This window comes from Perca fluviatilis, chromosome 6 (genome assembly GCF_010015445.1).
Source record: "Perca fluviatilis chromosome 6, GENO_Pfluv_1.0, whole genome shotgun sequence".
NCBI classification, from domain to species: Eukaryota; Metazoa; Chordata; class Actinopteri; order Perciformes; family Percidae; genus Perca; species Perca fluviatilis.
This window is the reverse complement of record NC_053117.1, coordinates 25,392,122-25,410,848: the sequence shown is the minus strand read 5'-3', so window position 1 is coordinate 25,410,848 and position 18,727 is coordinate 25,392,122. Positions and strand designations below refer to the sequence as shown.

Genomic DNA, 18,727 nt, shown 5'->3' with positions numbered 1-18,727 from the left:
ATTGCCAGGATGGATGCGGACGTGCAATTCAAGTGGTATATTTAGACTTTAAAATGGGATCTCCAGACATCCACAGATTTTCTTTCTGGATCTATTTTAGGTCCTGCATCCTGCCCAGTGTTTGTCTGTTGCTGAAAAATGTTTGGCCACTTTACAGCTCCTGAAAGCCTCCTTCCAGTTATGTGATACACCCATATCCTGTTAGTTTCCTCAGGCACTTCCCAATTCTCCCGGTAAATAGGAAGCCACCTCTGATTACAGTTCAAAGAATAGCAGAAGAATAGGGCCCATGCTTACCTTTCCCATTGTGTTGTACTCCATAGCAATTTCCCGAAAGAAGAAGTAGATGAAGTCCCCGTAATCGACTGCCTGGACAAAGTAGGGCTCTGTAGGAGGAAAAAAAACTATGAGTCAAAGTGACGTTTTTACTGTGACAAAACAGTTCTGACACCATATTTCACAGTAAACAGCCGGAATATCTGTCATATTATGCAGAAAAGCACCGAGTGTGAGCCTTGAGTGCCTCAATCTATCATCTATCATATCAGCAAAAAAATTTGCATGCAAGGAACGAGGGATCTCTCTATTTAGTGTTGACAGGTTGGACTTGTGCTTGTTTTTCCCCAGGGCAGAGCAATTTCCTGGCTACATCAACTCTATCAGGGCAGGTTGGTGAAATGACTGTGTCAAACAGAGCGTGCAGCATTAGCATACAGTAAGTGCTCCTGCTCTTCATACCTAGACTCATACACAGAGGCACACATAAACACATCATAAATCACAAACACATGGTCAAGCATGCATTACAAAACACAAGTTTGTTTTCTAACTTGTCAGTCAGCATGGTGCTTTCCAACCTCAGAGACTTTGTTTTTGTTTCCCCCACTCACCTTTCAGCCATTTGGAGTCATGTTTGACAGTGCGCAGAGTCGGGCTGTCTCCAAGGCTACGATAGATGACCGCATCGATCGCTAGAAAGTCTGTTACAGTGGCCGAGTACAGCTTGCCATCTGGCGAGGGAACACAGAGACGGAAAGAGCAATCAGAGGAAAAAGTGAAGATGGAGACGGCAGAAGAATGAAGAGAGAATAAAGGAGAGCCATAAAGGAAGAGAAAAAGGTGAAGAGAGTAAAGTTCAGTCAAAAGAAAAACACATAAAGCCACTAAGAGATGCATGCTTTCTCTGGCTGGACACATAAACACGTTTCAGATGGCTCAGACCTGCAAAATGAATGAATCACTCAAACCGAAGAGACTACAAACAAGACGGTAAACACACTTAACCATGTTGCACATTTGTAATTGCTCAAACACACTTCAAAAGCACCAACAAACACTAAAGCCCTGCATTCACATATACATTCTTAGAGTCCCACAGAAACACACACTTACACGCACATTACACACACACACATGCTCCACAAACACAAACCACCACCAGCATGACCTCAGCCTGCCTTGGCTATAACCACAGTGGAAACTCAAACTACATAATTGAAAGGATAGCAGTCAGAGGAACCCTCTTGATTACTCAGTGCTTCCAGCTCCTTCCAAGCAGCTCTGCTCCACATTAACTGGTAAAGCTAGGCGTTTACTCTCCTCATTGGCTTAAAACAGGCAGGGACAGCTCATCAATACTGCCATAAATTGGTTCACAGCACATACGAATGGGGACTGAATGTCTTTAGCAGCCTTTGGAAGAATATCACCCTGCCAACGGAAAGCTGACTCATTCTGGTCCCATCATTTTGTGACTTATTTTTAATCTTGTGAATTTTGAAAGAAAGTGAACGAGAGACAAAGTGGACGGCAGAAAAGTGCAATAAAAGTGAGAGAAAGATGATTCTGTTTTTGCTGTTACCACAGAACTATTGATGTGTTTCCAAAGGGCTCTATAAAGCAGCGAAGTCCTGACGCAGAGTGTCAGGAATTGTGGCCTCAAAGTTGATGATTTACTCGAGTGCATGTAGCACAGATTGGCTTTCATTCTTCACATGTTGTCAGAGTATTGCCATTAGAATAAACCGCAGGGTATCAAGAACAATTTAAATACAACCGCAACTAATCCACTTGCTCAAATAGACTCGACTTTCCCATCTAGCTCAAAAATATTCCAATGTTTAATAAATGCAGATAGGAGAAAATTAGGATTCATGTTTTTGCCTTATGGCAGTCAGTGAGTACTATCACACATAGTTAACCTATTTTCACCTCATGGAAACTTTGTGTGAGTTTCTCTCATGTTAAGCCACAAGAAAGGAATTGAAAATGATGATAAACATAATCAAGTACTTTAAATACAGATAAGTACATTGTTAATTTGACATATACAGATGCATTTCATCTTACCAGCAAAGAGGGCAACATTGGCGTGCTTGGCGTCATATGGGCAACGTGCCATCCCACTGATATCCTCTCCCACAGCCTCTAGGGTGTCCATCTAGGGTCACAAAGGAGGTGAAAGGTCAACAACGGGTCAGACAATGTAGAGTTGTCAAACTAAACAATGAACTTGAAATACAACTAAGGCAGGAAATGTTGGTTCCCAGTTGGAGGAAAAGATCTAGAGGAGGAAAATGAGAAATAAGCTAAAATGTCAAAATGACAATCTGAAGGCAATGCTAAAAAAAAAAAAAAAAAAAAAAAAACTGCGTTAAACTGGAGAAATGTGGTGAGTCATAATAAAATAGTCCCAAAAAGCTGTGCCCAGCCCAGGAGTGTGTCCATCTAACTCTGACCTAAACTGATGTCCTGTGGATGCCACTTTAGTGTTGTTCTGAGCGCTGTCAAAGCAGCCCATCTGGGGGTATCTGGAAACCTGTCATGGAGGGAGATTTACAAAAACTGACATTTTCCACAGCAACATGTTCCACAGCATGGGTGGATGTGGTTTGCTTCACCCTGCCATCCTTTATCCTTCAACTGTACTGGTGTTAACGCTGAGTTTTAACAACCCTCAAGACAGATCTTTAACCATACTGCTTGGCTTTCCTCTGCCCTGATTTCTAAAGTTTGTGCTTTTGCTGTGAAGAGGAAATAAATGTGCAGAGTAAAAATGGGTGAGCACATGGCCCTGAGCGGGGAACGTGATAATTTTTTACTAAACCACAGTCGTTTTTAAATAGTATATCATACAGTAGTCATATATTTTGCAGCCTCAACTTTGTCTTGTCTTGTGTTCAGAGCTTTTCCTTGGGCAAGACTTGTTCCCTGATTTGGTATATTTCAGGAGAGATCCAAGTTTTAATTCGGCACCTAGACAATGTAAAATATGTATTTTCTTAGCACTGGGAGTGTACTGCAGTTTATCCAAACTTACAGCTAATTTCAGTCACTCAGTAGTCCAATTTCCATTAGCTATTTTGACCATAGTTTAAGAAGCACTACTGGTGTAGTTTATGGCTTAGTGGGATGATCTCTGTGAATTGGAATTTAAACAAGATATTCTTGTTTTGCGCCCAGTTTGGTTTCAGTGCGATTGGCAGGGCATGGCGGAGGATCAGATGTGGGTGAAAGGTCACTATCATTACACCATGGGTTGGCTTGTGTTCCCCAGCACGCCTTAGGACACTTTATTACCCCAGCTAAAGACGGGAGATGCACACAAACACACACACAAGGGGAAGAAAAGCCATAGCTTACTGCACTGGCCAGAGGCTGAGGTCATGCAACATTACTGAACTTATTGTTTGCCTCTGGAGTTCACAATACATAGTCATTTTTCTTCTCTATCTCTGTTTCTATCTCTCTCTTACTCTACTTCCTCACTTCCTCACTTTTTCCCTCTCTCTTGACAAAGAGGAACGTAGCTTGCCAAGGCTGCAAACTGCTTATGCCGCCCTTTCTGGTCTCTAAACAGTTCATTTTGTTTTCTATTCCTGTCTCGGTGGAAACGGTTATCATCTGCCCACTAAAAAGGTCACACACACTCCGGCGCAATGCTGGAAAAGCCTGCCAGAGAAATTGTTGAGGCTGATTTGGCAGAGAAAATTACAAGTGACCTTTTACAACAAACACAGAACCACCAGCAGCAGCACATTTCTCGATTTCTCATTCCTTCTGGTTCTTCAGAAAATATAGGAGGATGATATATGAAGGCATGCTGGTTTGAAGATATTTATTGTTATTAGACAGGGGAGACTGTAATTATAGATTAGGTTGAGTTAATCATAAGGAACGTGAGTGGCTGAAGGTCAGGTGCATCCACTGAATCACAACGTCTGGGTGTACAGAGCAACAGGGCAACTCAGTTAAGCTAGAAACGTCAGCAGCTTCTGTGTCAGCTACCTAACACAAACAGTCCCCCCTCTTCTGACACATCACAAACACACACTCACATATCTCTCACGCCACACCAGATACCCCCACCCCGCCAGCTCCTCAGTTGATTTCACCGAGGCAGTGACCTCTGTCTACAAGGCTTGGCTGGCTGTCACTGATCTATTCCTGCCTTTTGAACAGAGGAAGACTGTAGATAAACGTACAATTCCAGTCTTCTGTCAAGTTGGCATGAGCGGAGAAACAGCAGCCGAGTGCCCACTTGCATGCTGTTAGCCTTGTCCAAAGCAACATCCAATATTTTGAAAATGGGCAATAGCAATCCATAAAACTGCCGTACTGAACCACAACATTGCCGTGAAGAAATTTGATGTTTAATCAGCCAGGTGGATTTTTTTTTTACCTTGTTTACCAGGCAAACCTTATAATGCTGTCAAGTCCACTCGCTTCAAAAAAGAAAGAAGTACTTCAGCTTTGTAGAAGAAGCATAATTCAAAGTAATAGGAAGAGAACAGTAGAGCTGTCACACTCTGTCAGCGCTGTCTTAACAACACATTATTCTGTAGGGATCTACTGTAGCTTAGCAGACAAATGTACAGTAACCTTGGCTTGGGGTGCAATGTATCTAGATGAATTAATTACTACAACAGCTCAATGGTGTTTTCCATAGGCTGTATGCTAATTAATTAGACAAACACAATGTAGATCCAAAACATGCCCATCAGGAGTGTTATAATTGGTTCAGCATCGGCTTCAGCACTCAGGGTGAGGGACACATTCTGCTTCTGTGTCTCTGTTGTTTTCATTAAGACTCTTTTATGGGCTTTATTTATCGTTGCTGAGGGATTTGTGAAATCTTACTGAGGACAAACCTAGGGTAAACTGAGCCAGTGTCCCACTTATTAACTGTTTGCTTGGAAGTGTTTCCTTGTTTTGTTTTTTTATAGAAAAGCATTTCGTTACGCAAAATTAATTTCTGTGATGGCAGCAATTCTAAAATAATCCTAGCGGTTTACCTGGTTCATGAATATTTCCTAATTGTTGGTGTCAGAAAAGGCAGCCACAGACAGATTAATCATAATAAAGTAGAAAAATAAAAATTAAAAAATATATTTTTACACACATACATTTTCCGATAGGTGTCTGATAGTTTGCAGCTGAGTTGAATCCCCCCCACATTTTTTTTGTATGCAATCCATATTTTCAACTGCACAACCATCTCTAGGTCAAGTGCACAAGTTCACACCTGGGCCAGGAGAGGCTGTGTAAACTAAACAAGGACACATCTCCCTGGGAGATTAATAGTCATGGCCCATTTCTCTGCAACCTGTTTCTGAGCCCTGGGAGGATGAACCCATTCCCTGGCCACCTTTTACACGAGAGCACGAAACTGGAGTCTTTGCAGCTGTTGAATGAAATGTGTTATTTTAACCAACAGAGGAAGAACCTCATTTATCTGACCCTTCAACTTCTAAAATGATGGATCTTTTAGAACGAGAATTGTGTACAAACATTGCACAAATATGACATTAATTTGATTAATTATGTGTCCTGACTGACTAAACTGTATGATATTGCCTTTCTTTGTAATAAACATTGTGTCAATCTTCTGGAAAAGGTGTAGTACAGAAAGGCATGTGTGGTTTTCACCCCGTTGCTTACAATAAATCCCTCTGTGTGCATTAATCGTATTTCAAATGCAAAGACTTGGCACAGATGAAATTTCCCAGTACACCTCGGTCCACCAGTATCAAGTCGAGGAGGCATCACCTGGGACCCACTGCCTCCAAGCCTCCCTACTGATTCCCCCCCACTTCACCCGGCAACAGGCGATGAAACTGACTCCAGTCATATATCAGCCCAGCTGGATGGGGTGTTTATTATTACAACACAGCAAGGGAGTGACAGAGGGAGAAAGCAACAGAGGGAAAGATGGCGGAGTGGTGGGAGCAATGGAGGGGGAGAGGAATTAAGCTGGCAGGAGAGGAGGAGAGAGGGGGAAGAAGGGAGGGAGGATGAATAGAAGAAGAGAGGGAGTTGGGTGCTGTGCGTGTAGTGTCCAGGGAGAGAACTGTGCCATGGCTGCCAAGGTGTCTGCCTGTGTTTTTTTCTGTATGCATTTGTGTGTAAGTGTGCATGTGTTTGTGTTGATACTGTGGTAGCAACACAAGGTGACGGGCGGATAAGGAGATGAAGCTAATGAAGAGAGAACATTGGTAGGTTTGTAAAAAAAAAGAAAAAAAAATCAGACAGAGGTAAAAATAAAGAGGTAACTAGGCAGGAAAGGTGTTAGAACAGAAGACAGCGTGGGGTGTTGCTGGTTTGGGCGGGAGCCCTCCCTGCCCCCTCTGTCTCCCTCCACCTCTGCTCCCTCTCCTTCCCTCCCCCTCGCCCTTGCCGCGTTGTTGATTAATGTGGGATGAGGCTGGCCCCGAAACAGAAGCTCTTTTCAGCGCTGTCACACTGGGGAGATGGAGAGGCAAACTGTGGCCAAGGTGGATTTAGCCACAAACACACTTTTGACCAGGCAGAGTGGATGAGCCCAGCACGCCATCAAACGCCTGGTTTCTGCCCAGAGAGGCTGCCAGCCTGCCGGCAGTACAATGTGTCTGTGTGTGTCTGATGATTTGTAAAATGTGTGTGTTGTATGTTTGCCTGTTTGCACAGTTGTCAGTGTTTGTATGGGTGCATGCACACTTCTGTTTTCTTTCCTTACACATGTGCCCAGGCATTAGTATGTGCATTTGTGTGGAAGTGTGCAGAGGTCATTTTGTTTAACAACAGTTTAAATGCCGTCATATCATAGTCATGGCATATTGATTCAATTATTTCCAGATTAAAATGGCATCTTATTCACCAAAAATAGTTACAGTGTAGTCAGTGGAATTTTTTTTAAGGTATAGAGCAGTTGCAAGCACGTTGAACTGACTCACTAAAATACGCGAAGGCTAATTGGACTGAGGAAATTCAAAACATGGAAAAATACTTATATACGTATACGTAATACTATACAGTTAAATTTCATTGCATTGTTATGGACAGATGTGTTACTTGTGACAAAATGACAATCTTTTTCTTAACAAACATTCCTCATTTATTTTGAGATGGCATTAACATCGCCCATGATGTGCAACGATTTGGGTACAGTATGCATTGATTTTTATGTTTGCACAGGCAAGCGTGCGTGTGTGTATGCATGGCTATTTTACCAAGCCTTGCTGTGTTTTACAACACTTGCCATTAACTCTACCAGACTAGCAGAACTATCAGTGCAGTAACAGCTAAAACACAAACCTTGAGACCATAACTGAGGGGCTATAAAAGCTAACCACGCCTGATAAATGCGGAGACATAAATTCCACTTTCCCTGCAGGAGAAGTCAGTGAATTGAAAGATGTCCACTCTGTGTGCTTAGCATGCCGAAACCACAAAGGCAACGGAGCGGAGGTGTCTTGTTTGTCTGGTAAACAGATCTAGTGAACCAAAGCAGGAGAGTTTTCCCCACAGGCCACCTAGATAACATCTCTGTGTGCTGTGACCATCACATCACATCCTTACAAACCAAACAATTACAGCCTTCAGGACAGAACCTCTGCAGAGTATTTCTGTTTTCTTACTCCGTCTGATCGTTTTTTTCTTGGCTGTACGGTGATACGTGATTTCTCTTGATGACAGCTCATAGTTACTGTACAACGTGACCCCTCTGGATACTTGAATGAAATGACAATGATGTTGAAACCATATTTCCAGCACTTTTGTTAGTTTTGAGCACACTTCAGGCCTTAAGGTTTGATAGAAATTTTCCAATTAAACTAAGCGATTTTTTTGCAGTGGCATGTTTTGCTGTCCTAACACTAGGTCAGCCCAGCTGCTATAGCTTGCAGAAGTATTTAAAATTGTCTCGTGAATGACCTAAGATTTACATACTGTAATGTAATGCTGCTCACAGGCATCAGAAAATGTTAAATTTATGTCTCTAGGGAAGGAAAAATTGTGGGATTTTCAGCAGCAGTTTGAAGACAGCCCATCTGCTTTTTTATGTTTGTCTTCCTGTCTGCCTGTATGTCAATCTTTGTTTTTCTCTCCATGTCTCTCTCTTCTTGACATTATTATCATCTATTTTGTCCATCAAGTCAATCTTGACGTCTACCTGCTCTCTTTGTTGACCCAATGTCATTAAACTGCATCTTCTTCTTCAACGTGGTTTTGCTTTTCCTGAAGGAATCTTGAAACTATTCCAGACATGCCTGCATGAATATGGGGAGGCAGGCATCTGTTTACAGGGGAAGGTTGTATCGGATTTTAGGACTGCGCCTTCAGTTTGTGTGTGTGTGTATTTGAGTGTGTATGCAAGAACGTAGGTAGTTAGGTTTCTCTGCTTCTAAATCGAGTGGGTCAAAGTACACCTGGAGATAAAGACATAGGAGGAGGACTTGCTGAGTTGTGAAAGTCATCCATCTATGTCCATCGCTTCATAGCTCAACCACACCCCCTAAACTTACGCATGGTTGGGGATGCATGTGAAAAAAGTGTGTGTATGAGTGTGTGACGGAGGGAAAAGTAAAATGAGAGGCAGAAGAGAGAGAGAATAGGAGTTTTAAGAGACTATACGCGCACAGGATCCATGACAAATGCCTATGATTGAGATCAAAAAAGGGCGAAGAGCACCAAAAACTGTTTTTATATCTGTGCATGTGTGTGAGTGTGTATATATACTATATATATATATATATATATATATATATATATATATATATATATATATATATATATATATATATATATATATATATATATAGTATATATGTGTGTGTGTGTGTGTGTGTGTGTGTGTGTGTGTGTGTGTGGATCCCTACCTTGTAGGTTCGACAGCAGGGGTTGAAAGCATTTGTTCCACAAACAAACAAGGTGTCATCATTTTGCTGCAGGAGGACTTTAATGAAATTGTGACACTCATCCTTCAGGGAGTGCATGCCGGTAGAGACAGAAAGAGAAAGAAGAAAGGAAGTTCATGGTGACATTAGTGTCTTTTATAACAGACACTTTCACACTGAAAGCAACAAGAGGCTCTTTCTTTTCTTTCTTTCGTTTGAAGTACAGCATGTAGTGCTCTACAGGCAAGTGAGAGGCACGTGTAACAAACATCAAGCGTATAATCATGAAATGTAGCATTTCCTCATGGTACATTACAAGGACGTGTTTACATTTTAATGCACCTTTCAAGAACAATTATGAAATCATTATTGATTTTTCACAGTTTTGTTAGAACGTCATGAGAAAATAGAATTATTTTGTTATTTGATATAAAGATTCTGTGATTCTAAAGTTGTGATAGCAGAATGTTATATGAACTGCAGGGAGTGTGTTATTGAACCTGCAGGGTCTCTCTGTGCGTGTGTGTGTGTGTGTGTGTATGTGTGTGACTGTGAGAAATTACATCAGTTACAGCTCGTCTGCATTGTATAATGTGTGATTCGTTAAGAAGTGTCGTGTGAAGAATAAGGTGACATTTGTTCTATAAATGAAGATGAAGTAAGAGTGAAAGCACAGAGACTGCAGTGTTTGTGTGTTTGAGTGTGTGCTTTTTCTCTACCTTATGTTTCCCTTTCATTCTGCAAGTGTCCACATCTGCCTGTTTGGACTTCCATGTCAATTTCTGAAGAAAAAGATGGACGTAAAGAATAGAATGAGAAAAGAAGAGGTATAGAGTCACAAAGCAAAAAACCACTATAGAGCTCAATAACCAATCTATACTGTGATCAATAATCATCATCTGAGATTCTCTATCATCGATTCCCCTAATGAGGCACCTGCTGTGAGGTAAACTGTATTCTAAGCACTGATTGGAGATCAGTTTACCTCCTTGAACTTCTAATTCTCTGCCAGGGGGGAGGAAATACGATACTGACCCCGGATCAGAACAGATCTGTCCAAGGACAGATCCTGCCTCAGACCTGAGAGCTCATTTCTGTGGATTGATAGGCTGGCCATCCTTGTGCACACACACACACAGACACACACACACACACACACACACACACACACACACACACACACACACACACACACTGCCTTGGCCTGCAGGTCAACGCTAGCCAATCCCTGCCAGTCAACTACAAACACACAAACGTACATGGCCTCTTTCATTGTCACACACACTTATCAGTCAATGCCCCCCCGTGGCCTGAGGGTCAGCGCTGATCCGATGGTTCAGACCGCCATGTACCAGTGCTGTAGTACAACATGTTTGGAGCTCGGCCACTGATTAAAGACCCTCAGTCATCAATCTATCTGCACGTCTCCCATCAGCCTTTCATCTGCAGCCTGCTCTCATTAAGACCCACTCGCCGGGCTTTGACATTGAAGTGGATGAGGTGGAGGGATGGCGGGTTGTTGTATACACAAGAATGGCCTTGTTTGAATTCTGTTTGCATGCATTATGTTAAGGGCAAATGATGCCAGCGAGGAGTGGTTGGAATGAAATGGAGAGTGGGTTATTACAGCCGAGGGCCTATGTAAATATAGGTGCTTTTTGAATAATCAGAAATATACAACGGGATCTTCTTCCTTTCTGCATCCATCTTGTCTTTCTTGCCCTTCTGCAATTCATCTCATTTGTCCCTTCATCCCTCTTGTTTTCCTGCCCGCCCCACCTCCCCTCCTCCCTCACTTCCTCTGCTGGCCTCTCAGCTTCCGTTACACACCCATCAGACCTTCCACTGTCCTACTGATGAGCGTGGATGACGCAGGCGGTTTACTAGCTGATTGATTGGATAATCTGCTTAACAGGGTCAGTATGGCGAGCAAGGCAGACTCACACCAATGAGTAAGACGACTGACAGGCACCCATATACACCCATGTGCACACACAAACACACAGTGGCACTCAGAGCCAGGTTATTAGGGGTTACGTTGTCAATCACAGCACGCTGAGAACAACACATCCACAAAGAGACAGATGTCTCACTCACCTTACTGAATAAGATCTCGTCACTGTTGGCAGTGTCTGTGTCCACCGTGTATATGTGATCCCTGCGAGCAAGTGAGGGAGGGCGAGAGACAGAGGGAGAAAGAGATTGGGAGAGGGAGAGAGAGAGAGAGAGAGAGAGAGAGAGAGAGAGAGAGAGATGAGAAGATAAGAGTCAGACAGCCACAGACAGTCAAAAATTCAACAACCAGTACACCCATTTCGTTTCTTCCCTCTGTTTTCCCCCTGAAGGCAGCAAACAACGTCAGAAAAGGGGCTTTGTATAAACTTTGTTCAAACTTCAAAAAATGACAATAAACAAAAGGAGGCCAGAGCTATTTGCTCTGTCAGACAGAAACAGTCAACAAAGGTTTAGAGCGCTGTGGCGCAGGCCCGGGAACAAAAGCCTCTTTGTCCCAGAGAAAGGTCTTGAAGGGGGGTGAGTGAGGAGGGGAAGGTTGAGACGGGAGGTGCCAAGTCACTCAGAGCTGTTCAGGTCAATTAAGCCTAGTGTTTGAGCCACAGGAAATCTATACTAACACTCATTATAGCTCAGACAAGACGACTTGTGTGTGCTGGCCTGGAAATATACAGACTTCTCCTGTATTACGCAGTCCTGCCATATAGGCCCCAGCAGGGCATATGGAAGGTATAAAACCCACAAGGGTTAACTACATCTCAGACAGGCGTGTAGCTACACCTACTTACCGTGGAGAATTAGGGTGCAGACAGGGAGAGGGAGGGTACGGTTGGGAGGAGGGGTAGAAGGTGTTAGCAGAAGAGAGACAGAAAAACAGAGGGATTTACCACATTTTAGGAGCGAACCAAAGGTGACCATGCCAAACGATGTAGCTGCTTTAATTTGTTGGAGATTAGCAGTTGAACGTGTTTTTAATCAAAGTGTGTAACAGTGGCATCGTCAAGACTCACAGCTTAATTACGTTCCAGCTCCCCAACCTGCGCTCAGCCAGTCAGCCTGCCTTGCTCTCTCATTAACTAAATCTAATAAAGTCTTTGGAGGAACAGGCATCTTGAAATGAATCCACTTATATCGCTTTCCTGGGGGCCACCGCCATCTCCTAAAGGATAAAAATGCAGTCTACTGTACATTATCAGCCACAACGCTTAAATTGAATAATTAATCTTTGAGAGCAGTTGAAATTAACAGCGCTGCTTTCTAGGTGGTAGAGGACACATTTCCGGGGAGGCCTTGGGCGAAATCTCTATCAGAGAAATATTTCCTTTGTTTTCTGTTACTTCTTACCATGACTACACTGAAATTAAAGTCTGTCAAAATGATATCACATCGCACAACTCTTCTACAGTACATCATGCGTTATTCCCCTTACAAAACGTTTTTGGCTATCTTCCCTTCATTAGGGTGGTATACAGTCCATTGATCAGTTATGTGACTTATAAATCACTATAAGTATACAAAACATTATCATACTTTATTTTTTATTTTATTTTTTATTTTTTACAAATTCTACTTTAAGATGATACAGAAACCTACAACAGATAAATGACCAATAATTTTATATTGCAATCATCTTTTCTGAATATTCTTTGGCAAATACAATCTTCTAACTTAATCCATAAATGGCTGAAAGGTTGAATAGTTATTTTTAAATACAAAGCACTGAATTCTGATTTCTTTCAACATCAGTAATTTAAAGCGCAGTTTATTTAAAGACATCTTCTTTTTTGAAATCCATTGAAATTAAAATCATTTCCATGTAATATTCAGCCATGAAAGGAGAAAAAGGAAAGCAGGAGGTCATCTTTAGGTCACTGCAACGCATGCCATGTCCTTCATAGATTCAAGTACAGTACACTAAATGCCAGATGCTGAAAAACTGAGCGTTTCAGGCTGAAACCGCAAACTGTGCAGCAAAATGTTTTTCATTAAGGGTTTCTTGCAGCACTACAATTTCACTACTCCGGCTAATTGATCTGGATTGAATTTCCAGGGTTCCTGCATGGCCCCTCTGTGTTTTAGTGTTTCTTTCACCTTGCTGCCAGGGTAACAGATACATATCATGTGGCTGCAGTAAATTTGATTATTACAATTGCAACTGTAATTTGTCAAAGATAAAAAAAAAAACATTTAAGAGAGAGAAAAATAAATAAATGACATCACTATAATGTTCAGCTATGTCTCCGGTTCACCGAGTTGTTAATTGAACTTCATTTATATCTTTATATTAAAATTCAAACTTTATATTAAAAAAGACAAAACTAAATCAAAAGCTATTAAATCGGAGGATTACTTGGCGGATTTAGTATAATCCTTTGGGTTATTTCACTGCCTGCAATTTTAAAACAGCTCATGAGTAATCTGTAAAAGACTGCTGTATAATTTTCGACAGTAACCTTCCCAGCTACGCTCCCTGTCTTGTGCCTTTCTTGTCGTGGTGCTGACAGCATCTTTGAGGGCCGAGGCCTTCCAGCCGCAGGGTTTTTGGTTCCAGCTGAGATTAGAGTGAGCCAAGCGATGAGGCGTCCCTCAAACATCCTGACTAGAGATGGAGAAGAACATTGGAGTGGCTGTGTCTGTGTCAACACCAGCTCTCTAAACACACACATGTGCAAGAAGACCCCCACCCCTTAACCCCCTCCTTTTACCCGAACATGCTCATAGAAACACACACACATGCACCCTTTTCACCAATGCACCTGAACTAATATTACAACATATATTCCTCCCCTCTGGTCATCTAAATAACTTCACCGTGAAAAAGAAAGGACAGAAAGCAAAGGCAGGGTCTTGAAGGGACTACACTGGTTGTATGTTGTTAACTACAATTTGATTATAGTTAACATTATTGCGGACCACCTGTTGTTTTAATATTGATTTACTATCTTGCAGGCAGCCAGTGGTTTCGTTTATTTAATAACCTATGAAAATCAACCTGCGGAGAGTTGAAACCTGCTTGAAATATATGAGACAACATTTCATAGACTTTATTTCCTGGCAAAGTTACATTTTTGTCACGAGGTATGATCGTTTTACCAAAAAAGCTTTGCATCCACAAACTAATATAATAATGAAACCACTGATTAATCTGCCAATAATTTTCTTGATTAATTGTTTAATCATTTGGTTTATATGATGTAAAAAAAAAAACTACTGATGAAACCCAAAGATATTCAACCTACAATCCTCACATTAGAGGAGCTGCTAATTGTTTGGCTTTTTTTTTTTTGCCTAAAAAATACCTGAAACGATATATCAATTATTAAAATATTTGCCTAATAATTGACTAATGCAGCTCTGCAAGGGAAAAAGGACATGACAAAGAATAACCAAACATACTGGCGATGATGGAAAAAGTTAAATTTAGTTTCTTGTCTTAAAAAGGTTGCTGGTAAACTCTTAAATCTTGAAGGTTGAAGCACCAACAGGGTTATAAAATATATAGTATAATTATATATACCAATTATATATACCAGAAACCTAGTGTGGTCCTACAAAGTATAGCCCACTTTCAACTTAGTGATAACAGATATCAAAATTTCATCTTTTTAGCTTTTGAAAATAAATTTTTTTTTATGACTGTTCAAAACCTGAAAATGGATTCTACTGACCTAGTAGCCTAAAGCCGAGGTCACATTTTAAGACAGTTCTTGCCCACTGAGAACAGTTCAGACTAAACAACTCTTCTATGTAAAAGCTGCCGCCCTGTTAGGGCAAAACTGTGGCAAAGAGTAATGATACAACCTTTTTCTATTATGCAATAGCCTGTTTCCATTTGCACTGAGCAGTTCAGTGTGAATATAAAAATAGGTGTTCTATTGTTTATTGTTTCCTAAAGTAGAATCACTTCATACATTTACATTTCACTAGTAAAATTATTTATGAGAGTGAAAAATGTTGTATGTGTGTTCTTCCACTTAATTTATAGTTAATATAATAGTTTACTATGCATGTGGACTTACCCAGGCATTTTAGATCAGGTAAATTCCTTTGAATAAAGTTTTGTTATAACTCATGAAATGCAGGACAAGATGGGTTGGGCATACTCTCTGAAGTATGTGAGTAAAAATAGTTGTGAATTCCAGTTCATTTACGTATTCTTTTCATCTTCACCACGAGTTGAACTCCCTCAAACTGTTGCCTCAGTAACTGTCACATGTCACGGTTAATCTTGAGCCACCCACACCAGATGTTTCAGACTCGGTCCAACAAAATTATTAAGAATTATCAGTAAGCTTATGTTTGTAGTCTTGAACCCATTAAAACTACATCATAATTAATAAAGGGGTTTTGGAAGTCTGACACTGTGGCCATCCCTGTGTGCTTTTAAAGCCTGCATTTCTTTATATATTGTCAAAATGGCACAATTAAAAGAATGCTAAATTAGCTGTTATCAGTTTACAATGTACCCATAGATGTTCAAACAACTATCACCGGATTACTTTGATACTGAAAAAGACTTAAAGATGTAATGATTTTTCAGGCAACTTCTGGAGTTCTCAAATTTACAGTAGGAATTTGTCTGGTGTGACTGCCTTTGGTTGGTTTACAAGCTACTTCACTTACTGAAATCCACCCAAAGATGTTTTGCTGCATGTTATTCTCTCTCCCATTATTTCCTCACTCTCAACCGTAAACTATGAATCAAACACGCTCTCAGGATAGCACAGTGCTTACACAAACCGAAGGGTCTACTGTTTTGTGGTTGTGCTATGAAAATCGAAACAACGTGAGATTCTGAGGAAAATAAAATGACAGAAGCCTTTGACAAACAATGAGTGCAGAACATTGGCCGTCAATGTGAATCACTTGGCGGGGGCTTTGCATTTCCCGAAAATCAACAAAAATGTGTGAGTAGGGCGGAAGGTATGCAAATATCCTCTCAGACACAAATATAGATTCACTGTAAAAGGATGGGTACAGACAGAGAGAAAGAGCTGAATGATCAAGGCAAGACAGTAGACCAAGAGCGCGGGCAACAGGGTGAGATTGAGTGGCAAAGAGGGTCTCCGTCAGACATTTAGCCATGCATAGCCATGAGAACACAGGGGCTTTGTGTGGAAGAATGTCGTTTTCATAACAGCGCATTTCTTCTGGGGTGACGGCGAGCCAGCTTGGTCCATCTGCTGGGCCTTTGTCAAACTATCTTGCACTCCTTTAGCAGAAAAGAGAGGAACATGATTAGCATGCACCCCGCACCTTTTGCCACCACCCCTCTTTCCGCAAACTAAATGCCTGCACGTCCACCCTCCTCTCCACCTCCCACCCTTTTCTTTCTCAACACCCTCTTCACCCATATTCCTCTCTCTTCATAACTGGATCATGGGTGGTAGAGGAGGGTCCATTGTACATTGTTTTGGCTTTCACTGGTTCAAATCCTCTTCACAAAGTGAATGGGAGGGAACCGGGGGAGCCAGCAGGCACCTTTGGGCTGTGAAGGGAGTTGTTGAGGTCCTAAATGGACTAAGGGCACTGAGAGGCCCTCGGTGATGTGGTGGCATGAAATACAACAAGCCAGAGTTCACTTACCCCCAAGCTGAGGCAGGTTGTTCTTTTGGAAGGTTGAAGTTCTCAGTATGGTTTTCTATATTCTCTCCACATCTCCTTTTGTGAGTGTGTATGTGTGTGATTTTGTGTGGCTGGGTCAGTAGGGTGAGGGGCATGTTTTGAGGTTTCACACTTAGCGAAGTTAGGCATGCTAAATGCATAAAATATGTGGGGTTTTTTTAACATTTATTGATTGAAATGTATCTAGTAATCTCAAAATATTTGACATCTCCTTTTTTTTGGAGCTAGCAGTAAGTAAGGGAATTAGTAATCCATGCTCTTAAATTCGTAATATGTGCTTTTAAGTAACTTAATTTGTGCGAATGAATAAGTTATGTGCACACCAACTAACAGAACATGCCCTTAAGCAATATTCCTGACATTTTAACATATGGTAAAAGTATGTTTCTAATCCACATATTTCGATATTTAGATTAGATTGACAGCTTTTACTCTGTATGTTATATGTGCACCTGATAGTAGCCAAACCTAGCCAGTAATGCTGAAACTAAATAACATTGTAGCATTGCAGCTGTATTAAAACAAGTCTCAAGGGTATATGGACTAATCAATGCAATAGCCTAATAATGTTGATATAAAGGAAAGAAGTCAGTGCACAAGTCAGCCACAACAACCTGTAACATCCTGCTGTTACAATAACTTGACACTAATACGAGAACATGAATTACTATTGCCAGACTCTGTATGTTTTTTCTGGATGAATTGCTAAAGATGTTAAAACCTTTGGAGAAAAGAAAGTATTTTACATATTTTCAGAGTTACGTTTTGAACCAAAACTTGTTCCAACTTTTTAATTCAGGTGATTATGATTACTGGAGCTGCAAGCTTTGTTTCAGAGTGTTGACGTGGCTGGATGTCGCCAGTGCTGCGATGAGAGGGAGAGGAGGCAACCGTGTAATCCCAGTCATTAGTGGGTTTTAACAGGATTTGGTGGAGCTACAATAATGGAGACTCTAGTGGCCTCCACTGCGAGTCCCAAAGAGACCCAACAGGGAAGAACTGTGGCCACAGAGGCACAGCTGTTCCAGAGGACTCAACTGAGAGAAGCTAATCTGGATTTTTGGTTCCTCTACTCTCACACTGATCTGATCTTTTCCTCTGCCTCTCACTGTACAACCCCCCCCCCCCACACACACACACACACACACACATTCTGGTTCCCATGCTTCCCAGCCTCATAGAGGGGTGTAAACAGAGTGTGGTTGGTGTTACCATGGTGAAAGCCGACAGAGGGCCGGGAATGGCAACTATGCTCTTCATGTGGAGAGACCTGGGGCATGCTCGCTAGGGAGGACAGGCTATACTGTAACACATTCACTCACTCACACACACACACACACACACACACACACACACACACAATCACCACACACACACACACACACACACACACACACACACATACACACACATATGTATGGAGTGTCTGTCTCATTCTGTGCTTGTCTCTTCTCCTCATGTCCTCACACATTTTCAAAGGGAAATTCTAGTTTCACCCAACCTGGGTTTTCATCATTTCTATCCGTAACGATAACACTGTAGAACACTAGATTGCTGAGATCTTGGAACTAGGTGACAATGCACAAAATAAGTCAAATGAGACGAAAGATTATAAACCAAACCATCTGTTGTAAATATCCATCATAGTCTACAGACCGACTTCTTCGTTCACCTTTTAACTACCGTACTTGCCGTAGATGTGCACACTCACAGTTTTTGTTGGTGATATTTTGAGTGTGCTCACCTTCAGATTTACCTCCAAAAAAGTGATTTAGATAATCTGACGAAACTGTTGGCTTGTTTACAACTTGTCTGACTAATCAACTTTTGCCCGGTCAAACTTTATGTAGCCTATATGCAGCCGTGTCCCCAGATCTCAGTAATTACTTTGGTGAGAAAAGTGTTAGGCTATATAATGGAAATGATGGCTTAAACTA

General features: G+C 41.4%; 1 protein-coding gene across 3 annotated transcripts in view; it reads right to left on the bottom strand.

Moving 5' to 3' along the window:
• Positions 1-18,727, bottom strand: part of sema6a (sema domain, transmembrane domain (TM), and cytoplasmic domain, (semaphorin) 6A) — a 109,117-nt gene that overhangs the window by 34,292 nt on the left and 56,098 nt on the right. For all 3 annotated transcript variants that reach the window (XM_039803025.1, XM_039803026.1, XM_039803027.1), the window contains exons 4-9: positions 11,250-11,310; positions 9,872-9,934; positions 9,135-9,236; positions 2,350-2,440; positions 891-1,010; positions 298-386 (exon numbers count right to left, since the gene is read on the bottom strand). In XM_039803025.1, the coding sequence (XP_039658959.1) occupies positions 298-386; positions 891-1,010; positions 2,350-2,440; positions 9,135-9,236; positions 9,872-9,934; positions 11,250-11,310 (526 nt within the window). The remainder of the gene's footprint in view (positions 1-297; positions 387-890; positions 1,011-2,349; positions 2,441-9,134; positions 9,237-9,871; positions 9,935-11,249; positions 11,311-18,727) is intronic.